Below are 23,890 nucleotides of genomic sequence, written 5' to 3'. Positions count from 1 at the left end.
ACCAGGGTTGTATTTGCTGTTGGAGGACATGCTTCTTAAATGCAGTAGAAGAGTGAAAGTACACCATTTTAACCCATGTACCCAGTAAATAGCTTAGGTTGTGCAATGCCTGGACTTCTTAAAAGACCGCCCATTTCAGAAGTTGTGGAAAATTTCCTCAAAGTGAAAGCAGGATAGACTACATCTCAGCAACTCCACAGTAAGTGCCCTCCTGTTCATGCACATGTGCTTGATCTCATTTTGTTTTGTGGGTAGCCAGCATTAGTTACTGGATTGGAATGAGTTGTGCCTTTACTGATTACATCCACTAAGTTAGACAGGCAAGTGTTCTTTCAAAGAAAACTACTTTAAAACCACTCATACTTTACTGTTGCACTTTTGGTTTAGTATTTGCATGCCATTCAACTTCAATTCTCATAACACAGGATCTTTTGCAGTATGTACATTGGAAGTAGGAATACATTATTCATTGACACTGACATTGGCAAAACTTGGAGAAATGGTTGTCTAGTTTGTGTGTTTCAGCTCTTCAGTTCTTAGAGAAGAATTTGAGTCAAAATGTGGAAAATCAATTTATGTTCTAATATATTTGCCATCTGTTGATTTCTGGACTTGAGACAATGTGTCTACGTCCTGTTCTCAAGAACTATTCTTAACATTCCTCTTATCACATAATATTGGCACCAGTTTAAGGGTCAAAGGCCATCAAATAACATGTATGTCACCACCTCTATTTGTTCTACCGACTCTTAAACAATGTTTTTATAGCTGAAAAAGTGTGGTTTGATTTTTAAGTATTTGGTGTTTAAGATTTGATGTTTGAATACCACAGTTGTGACAGTAAGTTGCTAAGGGAATATTTTATTATGGATTGAATTTGATTAAATGCTTTAGTTGGGCTTTCAGTTGGGCATTCAGTGTTTTGTTTTATGTATTGTTTATTTGTGGGGAAAAAAACAAAGATGTTGGACATGTAAGCACAAACCATAAAATGTAATGGAATATTTAGTACCACCTTTAGTAACTGTGTAATTGTGTGATTACATTTCAATAGCAAACCAACCGGCGGTAATAGCATTACACATAATACTCAGGTTTACATGCATTGCAAAGACAAAATCAGTGTGCAACCAAGACAGAGTGCAGAGAACATCAACTAAAAGATTCACATTGTTTGTGTATGTGGTATATGGACCCAGGGGCGACATAAGAGGCAGGAAACATTAGGATGATTATATGGGCCCATGATTGACAGAGGACCTAAAATGTATTAATTGAGTATTTTTAGTTGTGGGGCCCAGTGTAATATCTTTTCATGGGGCCTAAAATCCTTGGCAGCGCCCCTGTATGGAGCATGATGGGGGTTGTGGGGTACATTGTAATATCTTTTCATTGGGCCCAAATATTTGGCAGTGGCCTTGTAAACATCTGATGCTGAATTTTGTAATGAGGATGCAGGAAACATTTCTTCTTATGACTCTTCCATGAAGGTCATATGTGTGCAGATGTTGCTGCACAGTAGAGCAGTGCATCACCTGTTCATTTTTTTGCTTACATTTTTTTTTAAGTAAAACAGAAGTTATGATTAGCATCCATAGCAATCCTACAAGCAGATCTCAAAAAGTTTACTTAGTATTCCAGACTTCGGTATGCCATTCCTGTTCACTGCCATTTCTTAATTACATTAAGAAGTGAGAGAATGGCTACAAAATGCTCAGCTATCTACTTATCACTTCCTCCTGCTTCGTGAGCATCAGTTATTTTACTACCAGTGGGAAATACAAGAGTGAACACTGTAGTATTCAACCAGCACACAGTCACAGTGAGCATAGTAACTTACAGCTCAAACAGCCTTCAACAATGAGGGCAGGCAGTCAAGCATTGCATATATAACAATGACAGAAAATGTGTCTGTGAGGAACGACCACACACTGACGGTGTGTAAAGGGGTGCAGAGACATGTCCAGTATGCAAATAGATGATGACAGGAGCCAACTGATAACTTTTAGCAATGTGTAAGAACATGAGAGAACACTGTTTAGGGCCCCTGGTGTTCAAGACTGAGAAGCCCTGTAGCATGTTGCTGTGTGCCTTAGTATGCATGTGCATTAATCAACCTGAACTGCTTGTTCAGGGAACACAGAGAATCTTGTTAGCACAATATCAGGGTGAAATCTGCTGGTCTGACATGTTTTTGCTTGTTCCTGCAAAGTAATTGAGATTTCCTGATCAACAGCATTGGTAAATGTTATCTGAGAGCTCAAATCTGTTGGGGTGGCCAAACCTTTGCATAGTGCTGATTTTCCTTTTTCAGTCTAAACTGTACAAAATAAAAGTAATATTGCTCTTGCTCAAAATGTTGAAAAGAATGGTTTATCTTGAAACTTATTCTTTTGTGGATCAGTTTATCAGTTTTAATTATTCACAGATTGAATATTATTGCTTGGATTGGGCATAATATGTGAATTTAATATTGTACATATTGTTTGGATTTTCTCAGACTGTGTCTTGGTGAGGAGAAGTGATGACTGCTACAGAGCCACAGGGACAGCCACAGAGGGCAAAACCATGCGGAATCAAGGCCCTCTTCCATAACATCAAGGTAAGATTTCCTGTGTGATTTACATTTACATACTCTAGTTATGATTTGTTGGTCAGACATACTCCAGCATAGATTTGTAACCTATAACTTCAACATAATTTTTAACATATTACTTCAACAACGACTTTACACATTTATTATGTTTAAAATAACACTTATTATATGTGTAATGCTTATATAATTTTAACACATTAAAGGAAGGTAATTTACAATGGATTGGAATTTACTACACTTTCTAATCCATCTCTTTTTAGACTTCAAATTCAAGAAATCAAAGATGTGTGACAGTGAATCAGTACAGATTCTGTAAAAAGGAAATTAGTAAAAAACATTTGAAAATAGTGGCCAAAAAGTTTACTTGGTTCTTGGTCAGACATATAAACAACATTTGCCCATAAAATATTGGAATCCAACCTCAAAGAGTTAAACATGTTGTTTTTGTAACTGTGCCTTAAAAACAATTGTTTTTATTGTATGTAAATGTTTTTGTAGTGTTTTTATTGGCTTTTCTGTGTTGTGCAGTCAAAAAGCAGTATGAGTTGGAACACTCCTTATAACTTTAGGGTGAATGGCTGGAACTAAACTGCTAAACTGTTTATTAATAAACAGTTTATTAGGAACACTACTAAAACAGAGTAGGCCTCTTTTTTGCTCTCAAAATGGCCTCAATTTCCAATTTCCTGTAGCATGGATTCTTCAAGATGTTGGAAACTTTCCCGTCTTTTCATTTCCTCGGTTCTCCAAATGGGTCTTTTCCAGGCTGCCAGCTGTGCTTCGCCAAGGTGCGCATTCCACGGCTTGGCTAGGCATTTCCACAAGCAAAGATTAGCTTTTAGCCTAGCTTTTAGCTGGCTTTTCCAGCTTTAGCTTTTTGGCTCGTAGAAAAAAAGAGCTATCCTTCTGCAGACACTGATTTGGATTTGGCCCGTTTAACAGCTCTGTGTTGGGTATGCCATATTTGCTTTTGAATAAGGACACAAGACAACACGGTTGTGGTTCACAGTGTGTCACGTCCATGTACCAAATTCTCATAGTTATTCAACTATGCAACAATGTGAATACAGTTGGCACCTTAAACAAATAATTAAGTGAAACTGAGTCAGCTATGTGGTACAGTGAGTTCTCAGAATTACTTGACATGTGTTGAATGAATGAGACAGCTCAACATTGTTCTCATTGGGTTTTACTTGTTTTACTCACCCATGTTGTCCTTCTCGGTGGATTACTTCTCTTTTGTGTGTGCACCTTTCTTAAACCATTTTACTAATTCATTGCCTATTTAGTGAGTACATACTACTCAAGCAAATGTCTTAAGAGCTACTTTCACTTTATTTACACATAGCTGTACAGTGCTTACTTTCAAAGTGATTGTATGTGTTTAAGAGGGCTCTTATTGGTTCCTTGTGTGAGCAGTAATAAGATACACCTCCCTGCACTCAACAAAACTCTTTAAATTGACTTAATCACGGACAGTGGTTCCACACAACTGAATTGTGTTCTTTTCAACATGGAAACATGGATTTGTTTGGAACTACACAAAACTCTTGTGTGAAAACTAAATGTGGCCAATCCAACTCAGAGTAGTAATGTTTATCTAAACCAATTAGGTTACATAAAATTATAAATTATTTCTGAACTTTGGACATATTGCTGAATGCATACATAGTAATATATACAAATTAACTTAATAAACGTTTGTGTTTTGTTGTGTTTAGATGCAAGATGTAATTGATATTTGTCAAACCAGCATATTTTCTTTATGTAAAACCAACAGCCACTCAAACCTTTTTTAAGTTTGGGGTGGAAGCTGTTTTTCTAGACACTGTAACAATGTATATTGTCTCTAACAATGGATATTGTATTTGGTGTCAAGCAAGATGAGGAGACCCTATTGTCAGTGCTCTACCAACGAACCAGAAATTATTTTCTGAAGAATTAGTGGGTCGTATTGTGTAATATTGCAAAGTCAGACAGTGATTCTTTGAGTAAGAACCCTCAGAGCTACCCCAGTAGAAGTTTGTCACCATTCTTTCATGGGTTCTATTCTTTTTGAGGCACCTTAAGAAATGCTAAAGATTTGTCACTCCAGGAACCTTACACTTTTGACCTAGTTTATTTCTATACCATTGCTCTCAATATCTAGGACCAGGTTTTCTATTTGCTTTGGAGACTAACCCACACACATTTCCTGGCCTACCTAATATGTAAACTGCGGGTTGCTCTTTCCTGACTTCTATTGCACATCCTCATATTGTTCTTCATTCACAATGGGTTGAACTGAGGTGGTCAAACTACGATGGAATTTTATATTCTGAGCATGTGTGTGACAACAGTATGTAGTCACATTAGTAGTTGTTATTACACTAAATATATGAGTACACTGTGTTTGAAAAACTGCATTTGTTTACAGGAACATACATGAATTTGTGTTTCAGTTCTTTGTGCTGTGCCAAGGAATGCTGCAGCTTGCTCTGCTGTTGGTGTCTGGCTATTTGAAGGGCTCCATATCCACCATCGAGAAAAGATATGGTTTCTCTAGTCAAAAGTCTGGGCTGGTGGCGTCATTTAATGAGGTAATTAAGGAATCTTAAAAGTTTTTAAATAGTCCTTTTTCCTGCCTTCCAGTGAAATTCTCAGTATAAAGAAATTTGCACAAACACATCATCGATGCGGGCATGATTACGTCACAGAAATTGGCAAATGCAACTGGTCCTTTCAGCGTAGCATAAACAGCCAATTCAGAGGAAATCTACCTTTTACAGATAACTAACCTGTCCCAAAAAACTCCCTAAGTTCTGCATTTCTCCTCCAACACTGCATTTTGGTGATGCCAACAATGTACAGACATAGCAGACAAGAGATGTCATGGATCAGGCTTGCAAGCTCTACATGTGCTATACCCACAGAGATGACATCAATCAATTAATCTGAATCAATTAAAACTTCATCTTTGCTGTGTTGGTCAGACAGCTGCTGTGTGAGCAAGAGGCCATTGCTGCTGTCAGCATAGTTGAGGTCCTTGTTGAATATATAAGGCAATAAGGGCACGTTGTGGCCACTTGTGAGCACCCTTTGAATACCAAAATGTGAACTGTGGCCCTCTCAAACACATGCAATTGAGGGCTGCCAGACCACAAGTGCACTAGTGCATTAGTGGCTAGATGACTGGCTACAAATCTACTATTTTTACTTGCAGTTTTACTGTTACTATTTTTACTGGCAGTGGTAACTGACTTTTGAGCATGTGGGAAAGGCTCATGACCATGAATAATATAACCAATGATACCTCAATATCCGGGCGCTTAGGCATAGAACTTATTTGACAAGATAAGAAGTATATCCATGCTAGTGTAATACACTTGACCTAGGCAAAACTCAACCTAGTGAATTATCAGTACACACAAGTCTGTTTTCTGTGCCTGCAGGTGGGGAACACAGTTCTCATCGTATTTGTGAGCTTTTTTGGGAGCTGTGTACACAGACCCAGGTGCATTGGGATTGGAGCTCTAATAGCGAGTATGGCTGCATTTCTCATAGCACTGCCTCACTTCATCAGCGAAGAGTATGATTACACACGTGCCATAAGCAGTAAGTGACTTCTACCTGTGCATGTTTTTAATAATACACTTTTGTGTCTTGTTAGAAGGGATTAGGGCCTAATAGCATTTCCTTTCTTTGAATAAAATGTGTGGATTCACTTGCTGTTCTAGCCATTTTAATTGAACATCTCTGATTGACAGGCTCCAAAGAAACTCTGACTGGTCTTTGCCACATAGAAAGCGATCACCATTCATCCAACCAGACATGCTCTAAGAATGAGGATCATGGCAACAATACAGTGTTTTCCATACTCCTCCTGGGCCAGTTGCTGTTAGGCATCGGCTGTGTTCCAGTCCAACCCTTTGGAATTTCCTTCATAGATGATTATGCAAATAAGAAGAATTCACCATTCTATATTGGTAAGAGTTCTGAAGTGTACAATTATCAGGCTAGGTTTCTATAGTTTTCCCTTCATTAATAGCATAGCTTTCCATTTCCCACAGGGGTTCTGTTTGCATTAACTGTGATTGGACCAGCACTTGGTTACTTAATGGGGTCGTTTCTACTCCGTTTCTATGTCGACTTCAACACAGCATCTCCAGGTAAGGAACTTTCTTATTTTATACAAACCCGTGTGACACCCTGTGTGACCTAACAGACACCTTCAAGAAGCCCAGTCTAACTAGATTAGTTTAGACTAGCCAGGTATATTCAAACTTTTCCCTGGTACTGTATATCATTTATGACATATGTGCATGTATGGCTATATATGAGATTTCTATATAGGAAGGAATAAGGCTAACCTTTTTTTATTATTATTATTTAAATTGAACAGGTAGTTTGTTCCATACAGTGCTCCCCTGAGGTAGCTGGTACAGCCTGTAGCATGAAACAGTTTGAATGCTCAATTTACAGTTTTGTCTGCACGGAAACTCTACAACTGTCAAACAATGCTGCTACACTGTCCTCGCCTGAGCCACCAATTATTTCATGATTTAAAATAAGGCCAAAATAAAAACTACAGCTACCATAGGGATACTTGTAAATCCGCTACTATTCCCACACTACCATGCAAATCCTAACTTTTCTTGCTAACGACATACAGCTTAAGGTTTTCAGTGTGGAACTTGTGTTCCAATATACCCCTAGTTTAGACGTTATTGGACACAAAGTAAATTTGCCTTGGACACAGTGCTGCTACTTTACAAAGCCTGAAATATACAATTTAACACAGGTATCCTATACAGTTCAGTTCAATACATACAGTACATACAGCTGACACAGTTCCACACATTCATCCCAGAACTAGTGCTACCTGGTGTGAGTCAAAATCTCAATTTAGATTATTTCTGGACAAAGAATGCCTACGTCTTGGCATATTTCTCAAAAAATGCAAAACATTGTTTTGTGATCATTGGGTAACCAAGATTCAACATGTTTGTAGAATACTGAGGGAGACAGATAAGAGCAGACAAGAATGAGCATGCATTTCTGTATTCATCCAAATGTGTGCGAGTACTTCATGCCTTCAGAGATTGTCCATTTTCATTTATAAATTATAAATGATAATTTCTCCAATAACATCTGCATTCTTAAGCCAGGCAAAGCTGCCAAAAAGGAGCAATATTATAAAGAACCACCCTTGACTGATTTTGCACATGTTATGATCCTTATGTTATGATTCCCCAGAATCATACATACATGCAAGAACCTGGGAACTTAGGAGCCTTCATTTTTGAGACTGTGTCTAACATCTTACCAAGGTTTATTTTAGGTTTAACAGACACAACAAATACATCACATTTGCAGTAACAACATGATGTTGTACTTCCTCTGACAATTTCCTGATGGTTTTCTGTCTGTGTTTAGATAAAATGTTGAAAAGAGAAGACCCCAGATGGGTTGGGGCTTGGTGGCTGGGATTTCTTCTAGCTGGCACCCTCCTCTTCCTTACATCCCTGCCCTACTTGTTCTTCCCAAGAAGCATGGAAACAGAAGTAAGTCTGAGCTGATGCTTATTGGCATTTTTACATTCATGTTTTACAGTTGCATTCGACATATCTGTGGAAGGTGCTCTAAACCTGAATCTGAACCCCTAAACTGTATTACTGTCAATTCCAGGACTTCCAAAGTTTAGTCTGACAGTGTTGTAATCGAGCTTAAGCTTGTTAAAACGAAGCTTTAACAAGCCTGAATCATCAATACAATTTACTGTTAAATACAATACAAAGTTACTGTTGTTGTTGATGGTTCACAGTACTGACAGGCCTTCAGGCTTTTGTATTTGTGCCAGACAATAAAAAGTGCACATTGCTTTGTTATATATGCCTGTAAAGGTCTGCAAACAAGAGTAAAAGCATAGCAGGAAATATGAGTAATCCAAGGATGTTGATTTAGTAGACTGCTAGTTTTGCTTGCCAGCTCTTGCTCAACAGAATGGATGATTGAATATCACGCTAACCTCCCATGGAAAAGCAAGGAGTGTACATGCATGCAGGGAGCGTATATGCATGCAGGGAGCGTATATGCATGCAGGCATGCCAGTGAAGTATATTCCAAAGGGGAACTTTCATTCCAACCACATTCATAAAGCACCCTTTTATATCTTTTATACCACTGTGGCATCCATATCAGACCAACTGTGCACCCCCTTGTTCATGCGTTCTTGCATTTTGCTTGCAGATTTTGTAAGCCAAATCTGTAAATACTGTGTTGCATAATAATAGTACATTACACAGAGAACTTTACTCAGAGATCTTAGCAGTGGCAAATAGCCAGCAGTTAAAGCCTTGTATCTGTAATATTTCCAGTGTAGTGTAGCATTAAGATGCAGGTCTAAATAAAAAAGAAAAAGAGATGGAGGAATCGGGATGCTGATTCTTAAAAAAGAAAGAAAGTGAATTCCTGGCAAATGTGATTTTGTAGGACAAGATAAAGGTAGCCTGATTAAAGGCCTACTCAGACAGGGTAGACATCTCATTCACAGACATGACTGGTTAATAGACTGAACCCATGTTTACAGTTAGCATGTTTAATCTGCTTGATGACTTCCCTTTGGCTCTCTTTTAAATAAACTTTTACTTTTTCTTTATGATTTATGTCTTATCAATGAATTATTAAGGGATCTTTTTTTGTCACTTTAGGAAACCACAAACACCCCAGTGGAGCCCACATCAGATAAGCTAATGCAACGGGGAGAAAAGAAAGCTAAATCAGACATGAATGAACTTTCACTCATCAAGTTCCTCAAAAGTAAGTTTAGTCAGCATTTTGGTATTGAATCTGAACTCTGCAGGATGTTATCTTCCATAGCCGGAGAGCGTGCTTCTTAGATACATTTGCATTGAAATGTCTTTGTAATGGCATTCAAATGTTTAGATCTTCTCAAAAGTGAAACCAAGTGGGTGTGATTGACCTACATCAGCTCCTAGTTGCCTGAAAACCACACTGTGCATTATGTGCATGTCTGTTTTTAACAATGTCAACAAATAGTGCATTTTCAGTAAGCAAATAAAGGAACGGACACAGATTAGGATATAATCAACTGTTTACTTTACGTCCGGAACAGTAATCATGATAGGAGTAAAACATACCGCTCCCTAGGTCAGTAAAATGTGACCTACATTGTAGTAGTACTACTACATGGCGCATACAAAAAAGACAAAAACTGGCCACACGGTAAAATAGTGACTCTGAGATGGCAGCATGTTTTAGTCAGTGCTCTTGTGGAAGATTCTTAAGCATTTCTTTAGTCAAGGAAGCATGTCACATACATTTTGAACAATGTCTTCCTTTAATCTTCCTCAGAATCACCTGACTTGGCATGACTTTCATGCCAAAGGTTTCATCTTAGTCTGTTCAGTTCCTCATTGTTGACAAAAGAATTTGCATAATGTAGAAACATTTCCATCTACTCACATTTTATTATACTTAAATGAGTGCAATGACTTTATGCACCCTGCATGGTGCCACTAATATTGGTTGTTTCTTACATAAATCCTCTGAAACTTTGCAGTGGAATGTAAAAACCTGATCCTAATATTGTTTTGCTCTCCTTTCTCAGCATTTCCTCACATCATGCTGAGAACTCTGAGGAACCCCATCTACCTTTTGGTGGTGCTGGCCCAGGTGAACTTGGCTGCAATGGTGGCTGGACTGGCCACCTTCATGCCTAAATTCATTGAGAGACAGTTCTCACAAACAGCCTCCTTCTCCAATATTATGATTGGTAAGCTGACAACGGCCAGTTTAGGCTTAATGCTAGGCTGATGTTCAGAACTTCACAAAAAGGAAGTTGTGCTTCCTTCTACTCAACATGCAAGCAAAGCAAACAGTCGCAGAAAATAAAGAGCTCTTCTGACTATTTCTTTTAGTCTAGTGCTAATTAGACATATGACAGACAGGCTGTATCAATGGAGCAAGTTCCAAGTTGAATCCAACAGTATTTCTGATCAGATCATTTAGAACAGTGTTCTCAATTAGCATTAGCATTACTTTCCAACACAAATAAAGACAGTTTTTCTGTGGAAGATGAGAGACCCCACAAGAGAAATGTAGCTTATTTTGGATTCTGTTATTAGATAACAATTTTATATTTCATATGTAGTGTCCAATACACTTTCGTACTTTACATATTATGCTAATGAATGCCCTTTAAATGGTGGTGCAATGTTTTTTCCATTCTCCTGCTTTCTGCTCAACACAGCATGCTGTTTTAGTTCTGCAACAACACATTATATAAAGCATTCTATGATAACACCAAAAGTGTTTACAGTCAAAGTTACCCATGGTTTATCATAGTGCCTAATCACTTCATGATGTTAAGCAGGTTAGTCTGTTACCCTGATATCAGGGTAAGACATTCACTGAGTAAAGTTTTTCCCCCTTACTAAATAATTTCGCCTCTAATTTATCTAGTTGATCCTGCTGCTGGGCCTGGCTTCCACACTAATAAAATTTTTTTCACAAAACCTATTTTTTTGCCCCAAATCAGCCGTTAGCCAATGGCAGAGTTCTTTGTTTAGTAACATGAAGCCTCTGTACATAAGGGACATATCAGTTCAAGCCAAAACTATAATCTTGCAAAGTAGAACCAAATGTTTAATCATTAACAGATGTTCACTGTGAAAACGAAAACTCTGTTGTTAAGGAACGACTGATTTGAGTTACGCTGTGAGGGGCCCTTTGGTCTACATGTAAGATTGGTAACATGATTGTTTGTGCCCTTAGGTGGTTTGAGTATACCATCAGCAATGTTTGGCATCATGGCAGGAGGCATGATCCTGCGCAGATTAAATCTGTCAGTCAAGACCTCAGCGGCAATGTGCACCGCCGCTGTGCTGATGGCTATCATTTTCGCCCTGCCACTACTCTTCCTTGGTTGTTCGACGCAGAGGATTGCTGGGGTTTACCCTGACATGTGAGTCTTCTTCAGTCATGAGGCGCTTGTGTTGTTTTGGTAGATCTGGAATTCATCAGATCTGATTGGATCATGAAATAAATACAATAAATTGGAGATGTTAGGACAGCTGTGGGAGAAGTGAGATTGGAATTGGCCTCCTGATTGATCTCCTGGACTGGCAGGAGTGAGGGGGCAGTGGGAGTGAAGGAACAATGTTTCATCCTCCCCCAACATTAATGGCTTAGATTTCCTTGAGAAAGGTACCCAGCTTGGTGCTGAGGTGGCTGCCTCAGTTCCCTAGTGTTTGTGTGTGTGTGTTCACCGCCACAGATGGGTTTCATTCCATTGTACTTATGTGCCCTGGCAAAGTGTTTTTCCAGTTCTAGAAAGAAGACTACACTTCAACTTGGCTTTGGTATAAGCTCTCATTTGTTGGTGCCACTTGCTGCCAAGAAATTACACAACAGCTGGCTAATACTGCAAAAAACAAAAGATTAGCCATGATTATAGTGATTATAATTATGATTATAATGTCACAAGGTAATAGCTAGTATTTTAGAAAATAACAACTTTTCTGGTGGGAAGTATTTTACCTCTTTTAAGCTAGTTAGTAAGTGAAAGCAAAAGATACTCTGGTTGGGGCAAGCTCCGCTCACATATATGAGTAATGAAGATAATTTATCTGGTGTGTTGAAATAACGTTTTATGAGTTTTGTCAGTTCTGTATGTAATCCAGGAGAAGGTTGTCTTGTATCCCCTCTTTTTCTTACTTTCTCACCATATTTTAATGTTTATGTCATGATTACATTCTTGCACACAAGAACACAATATGAACCTGATTGCTGCTGTAGTAAAGCAGTAGAGTATAAAAAAAGAACTCAGGAAACCTGACAAACTTGTTTGTGCAAGCCGTTGAAACTTGTGAAAGACCAGATGAAGAAAATAGTCTATAAATCACATAGAGTTTAGGCTAACTCTACGCTAACTATAGAGTTTAATAAACATTTGCCATATTGTAATGTGCTGGGATTTATTCATTTCAGATGGCTTTAAAAGAAACCATTTTATCTGATAGTTAATCTTTACTCCCCATTCCACTTCAGTTGTTTTTTACTGACGCAAAGCAGGATTGGGAAACAAAGAAAGCAGCATTCAAGAACATGTCCTCATATGTGATACTCTTACTTAGAGCCATTTGCAATAAGGATGAATGTAATGTTGGGAGTCTTGCCCATAGACTCTTATTGGTATAACCAGGCATAAAGGAAAATCAACAGGCTACCCTCCTACCCTCCTCACATGCTGAATCCATTAAAGACGAATTAAAAAGGGAAGAAATTGGACAACACTTGTACACAATTCAGTGTATTTATTTGGCTCACAGATGAAACACAATGTTTTGGCACTAGGCCTTTCTCAGCATGCCCATAGGACACCAGCCAAACAAGTGTATACAACCCTCTTATGGTCGTCATCACCAAGTCACAGGTTTAATTAATCATCCTCCAACATAACATTCAAAGATATACAGAAATAAAGGAAACTCTGGAGATTAAAATAATTAGACCTCAAAAGACTCAAAAGATTTTTTTATGGAATGCCAATGGAATTTGGTATTTTTTAATGTTACGTTGGAGGATGAGGAGTTATACCTGAGATTTGGTGATTATGTTGATAAGAGGGTGGTATACACCCATTTGGTCTAAATAACAGTGGCAGGCATCCAGTGAGCATGACCTTTGTGTTTTATCTGTGAGCCAAATAAATATTAGTATACGAGTAGTAGTATACGAGTGCTGGTCAATGTCTCTCCTTTTTGTAACCAGTTCGATTTTGTTTTTTGCTGGGACAGGCAATTAAGCTCCTCAGGCCTCTATCCAACCACTATTACCAGAAAAAACAGAAGTATAAGAACCAAAGTGATCTCTTAGCTCCATCTTGTTTACTAAGAAAATGCAAATTAACTTTTTAATAAAACAGTGCAGCTGTTTTGAATTGAAGCAGTTATATTAATATGAGCATCTAAAAGAAGACTGTCATGCTCAACCTGCTTAAACACTAAGGGGTTAATCTCCTGCTACTTCTTATTATATATGATACATACTCTTCCAAATGTTGTAATAACAGCTGCAAAAACCATTCATTCTTTGTTTTTGTGCAGCAGTGAAAACCTGCAGTGCAGTTCAGCATGTTCCTGCTCCAATGAGGCCTTCAATCCTGTGTGTAGCTCTAATCAAATTGAGTTCCGTTCTCCCTGTCATGCAGGCTGCAAAGTTGGGAATATAGACAATGGAACTAAGAAAGTTCTGGTAAGTTACTTTCAGCTTACTGCTACTCTAAAGCCTTGTATCATCTTCATGGTCTGGGAATGATTGTACTTTGGCAATGGATGCTTAAGATGTTTTAAGATAAATAAAGTCTGACTCATGGTTTAACAAATTTGAACACATACTTTGTTTAAGGAATGAAGTCAGTGTGTGTTCCTGTACAGGGTTTTCTCCAAGATTAATAATGTCATGTGGACATGATTGCCCCTGAAACTGTTCTCTATCTGCCCAGTTTGAAGTCTTACTATAATCATGGTGGATGCTGCTCAAAGTGCTCTAACCTCAAAATGACTTTTGTAAACTGAAAGGTAACCCCAAAGTGATATAGCTGTAGTAAATCTGACTCACGGTTTACCTTCTGCAGTCTGGTAAGTAAGAACTATGTAAAAAATGTTATGAATTCACCATTCAAGGAGTGGAACCAATATCAAGGCTGACGCATGAACTCTTATGTCCTGTTAGGGTAATCCAAACCACATTTTTGCTTCCCTGTCTTTTCTCAACTGCCAATTAGGGGCCCAACAAGATCTGGGCTTTTGAACTGTAGCCAGAGAAAGTATATATATATATATATATATATATATATATATATATATATATTTATATCATATATATATATATGAATATTAACATTAATATATATATGGCATTAAATAATTTTAATAAACAGCTGCTCTCTGTTAAGGCTAGGCTCTTGAGGTGGGTGTGCTTGTTTACTGCTTGCTAAGTGTTTTACCTAAAGTCACCAGTGCTTTTACAGTCATTATCATTAGATAGACATCCTGTTGCTAGCAATGGTATCTATTCTGCCTGCTGTTTATAATTCTTTACTATGGGGGAAGTTTTGTACTGTGGAAATTAGAGAGCAGCCTCCCACATGTCCCAACCATACCTCCAGCACTGCATTTGGCTCCCATGACAAAGAGCATATTTAGCAACTTCTGTAAAATGCTCTAGATTATCCACATCCTGATAATCCACAGACCCGAATATCTGAGATTATAGTGATTCACTTTGAACCTCCATGTTGAAGTAAGCTTTTTTGCTAATGAAGGAAAAAAAACCTTTGCTATTATATGTTGAAAGAAAGGTGAATCATCTTGGATGTTTTTTCTTAATCGGCACTGCCTAACATGTTCAGACATAGCTTCATCTTAATCTTTGACACTGACCTAGTAAAAATCTTTCTTTCTGTTTCGGTAGAACTACACAAACTGCAGCTGTGTGCTGCCTTCCAGCTATGCTGTACCAGGAACATGTGGGAACAGCTGTTCCCATCTTATTATCCCTTTCATGGTCTTCTCCTCTCTCACATGCTTCTTGGCGTCCCTCTCCCAGACTCCGTCCTTTATGATGATTCTCAGGTGCGTATTCCTCACCACCTCATCCATTTCATTCGCTAACCTTTTTAGTAAGCTACACCAGACCGCACAGTGTTAATGTACTCTAAACAAAAAGGATTTTTTGATGCATATCAAAAGTGAAACCCTTTCAGGTGCTACAGTATATGAAACTAAAAAAAACAAAAAGGTTACGATAGTGTTAGATGTTATTTACATATCTTTATGAAGTGCTTACAATTATCACAGTAAAATTATCACAATCTATTTTTTTGTGTTATCTAAGTTGCTTTAACCCATGTTCTACAGAGCAAAGGCTCCAGTAAGTTTTGTAACTAAGCCTAGGTTAGCTACCAATGGTCTGCCAGTGTTCTGTTTCCATGACTCAGTGAACTTGAACAGGAATTGTGCAATAACTCTGCTTTCACAGTCCAGCCATGTGAAGTTAGTGAAGCCGTCAGCATGATCATGGTTAAAAATACAGAAAAACAAGCTGATACATCAGAGACGCCTAAAACCTCTGGATTGACTGAGTAAACAAGCCAGTGGTGGCAGTGGCAAAGAAAAACTCCCTCAGAGTGAGGGCAAGAAACCTTGAGAGGAACCAGGGCTCAAGGGAGAACCCGTCCTCTTTACACAACAAAATAAAATTAACCCCTTATTACACACTAAGGCATATTGGTCAGTAACTACAGGGACTTCTGTAGAAACTGGTGGGGCTATTCTTTGGTAATAGAAATTTTATTAAAATGACTTTACTTCACAGAAAGTAATACTTTTTCTAGTTTTACTCATCTAGATAGAGAAATCTAGATAGCATATCTCTATTTTTATTTAACTAATATTGTACTTGTATTATTCTTTGTTTTAACTAATATTTTACAGAGACTATTCTTTCTTCTACTTGAGTACAAAAATATTATTATTGTATTTATTCTCTTATATTACCCTTGACTAACATCTCAAGTCAGCAGCCAAGTCATTCACTGCTGTCTTGAGATGTTAGTCAAAGGTGAATAAAGAATAATACTTCAAGTAGAAGAAATAATACTGTCTGTAACATAGTAGTTGAATAAAACCAAAGATATAGTTTCTAGAATACTTTCTAGATTGACCTTATGCTCTGCAACTCTTTTACTAATCGGTAAATCCATGCAAAGCAATGCCAACTGGGTTGTTTAAAACAGTGTGGAAAAACCAGAAATCACTGTTAGGGCTGCTTTTAAGATACTTAATTGCTTGTTGATATTTAACTCATTGCTAACTCTTACTTTCAATGAAACCACATGAGAAGAGCAACACAAAACAAACCACTACACAACACTATACAATATACATTAGAATACATTACACTACACTGTGTACTACATCCAATTTACAGCACTATACAATACACAGGAGATTACACCACACAGCACAATGCACAGTAGAAAACAGTACACAGTACAGCACACAATATAGTACATCATAAAATGTAGTACACAATACAATGCACAAAATGCTACAATACACAGTAGAGTAGAAGGACTATCCAAGCCAGAGAGAAACTCTAACAACTAAGAAATGCAAGCTGTTATAAAAATACTGGGGAATCAAAGGATAATTATGCTAATTTGACTTGATAAGATTAAATATAATGCTGAGAAAAAAACTTCTGAAAAAAACACTGCATGAAGACAAGTATTATTTCTTTGTCAAGATCTTTGGATGTAAAAAGAGAAGTTTTGATGCCTCGATGTGGGAACGGTTTGAAGACAGAACACAGCGTGCCCAGATTTTTTTCTCTTGATTCGCTTAAGTCCACATAATGACGCAATACATGGCATTTTAGAGCTTCATTAGAGATGTTGAAAGCAGCAGTGTTGCCTGTGGTTCCTTTCATAAGCTTATAGTTTCATGAGTGTTCTTGCAGAAGCACAAGCAGATTCATAGGCAGGTTCTGGCATGCCAATAGGGAAACACTTGCATGTCTGATTTCACCTTAGCTACACCCGTGGTGTTTTATGTACTCAAACGCTGCAGGCCTCATTACATGTCAATCTCTGTCAAACCTTTGACGCCAGAAGCTTTAATCTTTAACAGTCCCTTCTCTGAGCTCGAAATCCATTATAATATATATTGCCTTCCTTGAATTTTAGCATCGCAGTCTTTCCACAAAAGTTTTAACATTAACTTCTTTTAGACACACATAGAATTTCTTTTAACATGTCAGACTGATATGGACAAGTTACAAACCAGATTTGGGGTGTGATTTTTGTAAGTGCAGGGTCAAAGGTCATTTCTGAGATGAGTAACCACTGGGCATTAAGTGGCGCTGACTATATCTTTCAATTTTTTATTTAATACTCAGTTAGCTTTATGATTTCATAGTCTTGTTTAATATTTATGGCATAAAGATGAAATCACTCATTTGTATGGACTGTTAATCTTGATATCAGGGTGATTTTTTAAACCTCATTAGAATGTTGATGGCTAAAAAAATGTTAATAGACTGTAAAGATTTAGATCAGGCTACAGGTTAGTTTATATGCTCAAAAAGATCCTCATCAAATAAACACACAAAACCCACGGGTCTGGTCAGTTCATCAGGTTTAGCAGGGCCAGACACAACATTATCCTGTAGGCACAATGTTTCACTATTTCCCCATGTTATTGTGCCCAAAATGCATTGTGGTAACTCTGGGTAACCACACATTTTTAGCCTCTGCTTCACTGTTCACAGTGGTTTCTATGCAAAACCACCACACTTTAGCCTTATACAATGCATATTTCTTTAGTTTCACTCTTTGTTTTTTTACTTTTTTTTTACTGTCCAAAGAAAAAAAAATTTTCAGAAAAGATAAATGTTCCCCGTTTAAACACAAATGTGAAGTGAAAAATGAAAAAAAACAAAACAAGGAGGTTTCTGGACCGTGGAGGTTTCGGAAGTCAAATCGCATATAGTAAGACATCAGACCGCAATATGCAAAAACCTTGTATTTCTAAAATGACAACTTTATATGAGATTTTTTCCAAGTCATTTTCAAGCATTTCTATTTGTCCATTCATCATGAAATTGTGTCACAATTAAATGAACAACTGCCAGATTCAAATTATGTAAAATTATAGCTAAATGTTACATACAATATGTTGATTATGGATCTTTAGGAAGTGTTCTCATGCCAACTACTACTGCACTTAATGGGAAAAACTCACTTCTTCTCTGATTCTCACACATAGAGGCATGTCCTTTGCAGGCCTGGCCATAGAAACAACTGAAATTAGGGAGAAAGACTATTTGTGAAACTTCCCACTCCCCCTCCAAACTGACATCATTGTATGTTCCCATTTCTCCTTGTCACCTCTCTGTTTCGCCTGAATTCTAGCTCTTCAACTTTCAGTAAAAACAGTATCTTGAATTTCAGATTAAGTTCCTTTCAGTTACTATCACTCCCCATACCACAAGCACACAAATACTATAGTGCTTTTTTTTCAGTGCGATGTGTGCTCATGAGTATTAATTTAGCTCTTATTTTAAAAACTGCAGAAGCTATGGACAAAAAAGAGTAACATCTAAAACTATGGCGTGTGCTAGATTATGAAGTGTCTGTCTTTTTGCTCATAGTGAAACATAGGCATTAAGACATTCTTACTGTCACACAAAAACCTTAAATGTCCATTTGTCTGTTTTTCACTTTTTGATGTAATTCAAGTCTAATAGTTGTTCCTTATGTTGGGTCAAAATGTGATGGAAATGCTCCAAAATTGCTTGGAATAAAATATTTTTACGTCAACTTCCATTGAACGCCACAGAGGCTTTTTCCTTCTAATGTAAAGTTGAGCGATGACAGGACACAAGTGAAACAAGGAAGAACGTCTGTTGACATCTGGGATTGTTTTTCTGAATGAGACTTTTGCACTTTTTAAGACTCTACTTTTGTTTTTGCTTGATTTCTTCTCTAACTTGTTTTGTCCCCACAGGACAGTGCCACCAGAAGACAAATCCCTTGCTTTGGGAATCCAGTTCATGCTCTTCAGAGTACTCGGTTAGTGCCAAAAGAAACAGAGATACTGTAGACATTTGCTGTGACGACACATTTTTGAAACACAGTAGCAGTTACAGTGCCTGTATATTCACAGTAAAAGCAAAGAACAAAACAACATGATTGACAGGGATGAGGGAACTAATGTTTTGTAATCTCTGTTGCCCTTTATCTATTCTCATGCCAGTCCTGCTTTGAGACACTTTCTTTGCATGGCCTGTTTTATCACAAAACAAGCTTAACCTGAAATCTTGCAACATCTGTTAAGGCCTTTAAGGATAATGAGTGTACTGCATGAGAAACGACATCAATGAGACTTTTATGAGGTTATTATGTGATGAGCAATAGGTGAACAAGGTGAGATAGGTTCACTTTTCATGATGTGTTTAGAAGCTGCACCATTATATTTTGAGTAGTATGTCCTATTAGGTGCCAAATTGGTATTTTAAGTTCTTCGTAGTATGTGACTTTGGTTGGAGCAAAAACAAATGCCTAGATGTTGTTTTACAAGCCTACAAGCAAGTTACTGTCATCTCTCTGTCCTCTCTGTATTTGGTTAGTTAGCTGAAAAGATTGTAGTAGGATCGGGTAGGGTTAGCTTGTAGCCTAGCACCTGGCTAACACTTACACACTTTACCGGCTCTTCCACTAGCAAATACCCACAGTGGCACTTGTTCCAGCCTTTTTAGCCTCACTTCATTCTCCAGAAGAAGCTGTTGCATTTAGCCCAGGCTTTCACTAGTGGGCTGAATTCATGTACATTGTGGGGGTGTAAGTATAATCAGTCAAGAATGGTATGAAATTGGCATTTTGAAATTGGAAACCATTTTGCAGCTTACTTATGTAAATTATGAAGGACACAACAGTGTTTGAAGTCCTAAATATTTTACTTCCATGTATCAAACTCTGATTATTGAACTAAGGTAAATACTAATCTTTTATTCTAGGACACCTTTAAGACATTAAGAACCTAATTTGGAAAATACCTAATATTATTTATTAATTCAAATATTTGCCTCTGTGTATCAAACCTTTTTTGTTTCTATGAAACTGCTTAGTTTTTCAGTTGAAATCTTTTGAAGTGGCATAAATTAAGCTTGTTAAATTAAGCTTGTTTCATCTCTTTTAACATTACTGTTTCAGATATATCACATACAGAAAAAATCAGGACTGTTAAGTTGTATAGATGTATTGAGGATGTACAATTTGTGTCATTGGCAGCATTTCTACCTGCTCCTGTCCTGTATGGAAGTGCCATTGATTCTACCTGTATTCTGTGGGGAAACAAGTGTAACAAGAAGACCTCGTGTTTGTACTACAACTTAGATCTCTTCAGACAACGGTGGGCCAAGTTTCTTTTATTTTTCACCTAATGATCTCATGATTAGGATTTTATGTTCTATATCCGTTCAAGCTTTTTCATACAATAATGCATGGGAGCTTTTTTAAATGTCAAAAAAAAAAAAATGAAAAGCTTTGAATAAAAGAACTGAAGCCAAAACAATAATTTTCATTTCCAGATTTCTTGGGCTGCAGACGTTTTTCGTGTTTGGAGGTCTGGCATTTTTCTTTCTCTCCTACTTGGTTCTGAGGAGAGCATCTTCAGCCCATCAGCAGCAAATAGAACAAATAAGCAGAACCAACAAACCAGAGAAAGAGCAGCTGAGCCAGTCGAATGGACAGTGTGAGAAAGTGTGAGTGCTGTGTGAGTCCACTGTGGGACTACTGTAAGCTATATTAGGTATATTCTGCAATTACATCCCTGAAATGTGGAAGCCTGTAGCGTCTCCCGTGATGTGAACTACATGTGCTACTATTGTGCTACACTGTGTCTGCATCTGTGAATAACATTGAACCAGTGGTGAATTCACACTGTGAAGTCAGTACATGTTCTTGTCCTGATCTGCAATTAGTAAAACAGAATCTTTTCACTATCATCGCTGCTCCTGAAGAGCAGCCATTATGCAGAATTGGGATTGGGAATGCCTGTTTTAAACCTTTTTGGTTTGCGGTTGCTAAATTGTTGCAAAATGAAAGGGAAAGTACTTGGAATATATCATGTACAAAGGACATTAGTAAATCTGTGTGAAAGGTTCTGTTAACTCCTGTGGGAATACATATTTCATGTAAAATGTGACATAAGCATCGCTATTGGTGGTGAAATTTTAAATGATTTTTTTCCATTTCATAAACACACACACACACACATATATATACACACACACTCTCTCTCTACTGTCTCTCTACTACTAAGGCCTTCTACTAAATTTTGGAACAGTGCTGTGAGGATCAGCAACAATGGCATTAGTGAGGACAGGATGTTGATGATCTCTTCATCCCCTCAACTCCCCACCTCATCCCAAAAGTATTGGAATTATTGTACCATCATTCCCTGCATGATGCCAATATGTTATCTTCTCCAGATAGTTTGAGATAGATAGAGTTCTATTTTATTGGCAAATATTTACAGGGACTAGACAAGCTTATGTATGTATGTGTGTGTGTGTGTGTGTGTGCATTTGCACAGCTGTGTCAGCAATGGGTGCAACTTAAAATAGATGAATTCATTATAAGGGGTGTCCACAAACATTTTTGTGTAGTGTATATACAGTGTTGTGCAAAAGTAGTTGCTTGTCTTAGCAGTAAGTTCAGAGCAAATACAAATGAACATAAATGCCATAGTAAGAAATCAGAGGGTGTTAATGTGTTAGAAGAACACAGGTTTGCTTCCTGATTTCTCTGTAAACTCCAGCCACTGTATGGATTTGTTCAGCTCCACTAGCAGCTCCCTTAATTCGCTTTAATGAAAAACTGATTAGATATTTTAAGGATTGCTTGACTTATCATGTTCTCAGATGCCCAAGACCTTTGCACAATGCTGTGCAAACCTTTTTTTAACCTTATATAATGGGATATATTTTAATGCCCCTTTGTTTTTGCATAATCTGCTAACAATTTACAAATACACTTTTACAAATATACTTCTTTTTATACATATACTTTATATTTTATGTGAAAATGTTTTAGCTGTTAAAAAGACATATTTTTGATATTTGTAAATAAGCTCTTTGTCTATTGTCTAAGTGTGACAAACTTTTTTAGCTGATTTGCTAAAAAGCTAGTAGTCATATCTACACAGTCATATCACAATATTATGACCAGCCCTGGTTTGGAATGAATTCCGCCCCTTGTAGCAGCTCCGCTTACCACCTCTAAATGTAAAAATAGTAGTAGTAGTATTAGTTCTATGATTACAGACTGTAGTCCATCTGTTTCCCTGCCTACTTTGTTAGTCTCCTTTCACCCTGTTCTTCAATGGTCAGAACCCCACACATCAGTGCCACTGCAGGACTAAGAATAGTCCACCAATCAGAAATATCCAGCCAACAGCGTCCTGTGCGCAGCGTCCTGGTGGACTACAGTCTGTAATCATGGAACTACAAAGTGCTCCTGTATGGTAAGTGGAGCTGATATGATAAGTTCATTCCACACCAGTGGTGGTTGTAATATTTTGATATGACTGTGTACATTAATCCAATTTTATTTGTCAACATGAAATCAGCTGCTGAAATACAATCTCTTTTATATCCCAATATATTACACTTCTTTATTTTCAAGGTATAAAAAGCAAGCATAAGAATCTGAGCCACTTTAACAAGGGCCGAATTGTGACAGTTAAGATGACAGAGTCAGAGTCAGAACATCTCCAAAACATCTAGCAGGTCTTTTTTAGTGACTGCCAAAAGTGGTCCAAGAAAGGTGAACCGGCAACTGGTGAACCGGCTACAGGGTCATCGAAGACTCATTGATGAGATTCATGGGGGCCTCACTTATTGGACTTAAAGGATCTGTTGCTAAAGTCTTGGTGCCACGTGTTTGACACACAGAGCCTTTAGAGCTCCTGTGGGATCCATGCCTTGAATGGTCAGATCTGTTGTGGTAGCACAACCAATTAGTAGTTGCTTCTTATATTATGGCTAATTGGTGTATGACTAAACAAGGTTGCATCTAGTAGCAGATGGGTTTGCGTGTACTTGCTAAAGGGAAGGTTGTTCTGTATACTTATCCATGTATTGTTTTTTGCTTTGTTTTTTTGTATTAAAATTTTGTTTCATCTTAAATGAAAATAATTTCACATATATCACAACGTTTTTGCTAACACTAACAGTCAATGTTTTGACGGTGGCTCTGAATCTGAAGTAAACAATATGAGCTGTTAAAATAAAGAGAATGCTCAACATAAGTGGCTTTTTATCCTCAATACAATCCAAACAGTTTAGGGTCAACTGCTGAGAAGTCATTACCCTCATAAAATCAGATGTTGTGATCTTCTGTAGCTTTGCAAGGAAGAGATACAGATCTGAGCAGTTCTTTGGAGCAAGGCCAAAAAGTATTTACTCCTTCAAAACCTTCTACACCAGGGGTGCTCTATCCTAATCCTAGACACCTACTTCCCTGGGGAGTTCATCCAACATATTTTACTTTAATATTCATTTGTCCCTCAAAGGCCTTCACCTATGCCAGGTCCAGGCTTGGGCACTCCAGTCCTACACCAGTTGATGATCTTTTCCTGGAACTGTATGTCCAAACCATGAATACTTTAACATCATTCATCATAAACAAGCTTGGATGACAATTTGGTAGCACATGACAAGAGG

At 37.6% G+C, this 23,890-nt stretch overlaps 1 protein-coding gene across 3 annotated transcripts; it reads left to right on the top strand.

Annotated features, from left to right (window-relative positions):
* The first annotated feature begins 123 nt into the window (after positions 1-123).
* Positions 124-23,475, top strand: slco2b1 (solute carrier organic anion transporter family, member 2B1). 3 transcript variants are annotated; one of them, XM_072661530.1, is made up of 15 exons: positions 124-199; positions 2,501-2,602; positions 5,038-5,175; positions 6,028-6,190; positions 6,343-6,561; positions 6,646-6,744; positions 8,012-8,139; positions 9,286-9,394; positions 10,206-10,370; positions 11,372-11,561; positions 13,708-13,852; positions 15,074-15,234; positions 19,171-19,235; positions 20,454-20,574; positions 20,753-23,475. In XM_072661530.1, exons 2-15 carry the CDS (start codon positions 2,525-2,527, stop codon positions 20,928-20,930), a joined length of 1,959 nt encoding a protein of 652 aa, XP_072517631.1. In that variant the 5' UTR covers positions 124-199; positions 2,501-2,524; the 3' UTR covers positions 20,931-23,475. The 3 variants fall into 3 exon arrangements, with proteins under 3 accessions (XP_072517631.1, XP_072517629.1, XP_072517630.1); XM_072661528.1 differs by having other exon boundaries at positions 13,705-13,852; XM_072661529.1 differs by lacking the exon at positions 124-199 and adding an exon at positions 238-320 and having other exon boundaries at positions 13,705-13,852.
* The last annotated feature ends 415 nt before the right edge of the window (positions 23,476-23,890 follow it).

This window comes from Salminus brasiliensis, chromosome 18 (genome assembly GCF_030463535.1).
Source record: "Salminus brasiliensis chromosome 18, fSalBra1.hap2, whole genome shotgun sequence".
Taxonomy (NCBI): domain Eukaryota; kingdom Metazoa; phylum Chordata; class Actinopteri; order Characiformes; family Bryconidae; genus Salminus; species Salminus brasiliensis.
This window is presented reverse-complemented; position numbering and strand designations above follow the sequence as displayed.

What these genes read in the sequence shown, in the direction of transcription:
- slco2b1 (XM_072661528.1), top strand. Translation starts at nt 2,525, where the DNA reads ATGACTGCTACAGAGCCACAGGGACAGCCACAGAGGGCAAAACCATGC. An exon ending in CAAGAAGCATGGAAACAGAA is followed by an intron (nt 8,140 to 9,285) that starts GTAAGTCTGAGC and finishes TTGTCACTTTAG; the next exon opens with GAAACCACAAACACCCCAGT. An exon ending in ATGGAACTAAGAAAGTTCTG is followed by an intron (nt 13,853 to 15,073) that starts GTAAGTTACTTT and finishes CTGTTTCGGTAG; the next exon opens with AACTACACAAACTGCAGCTG.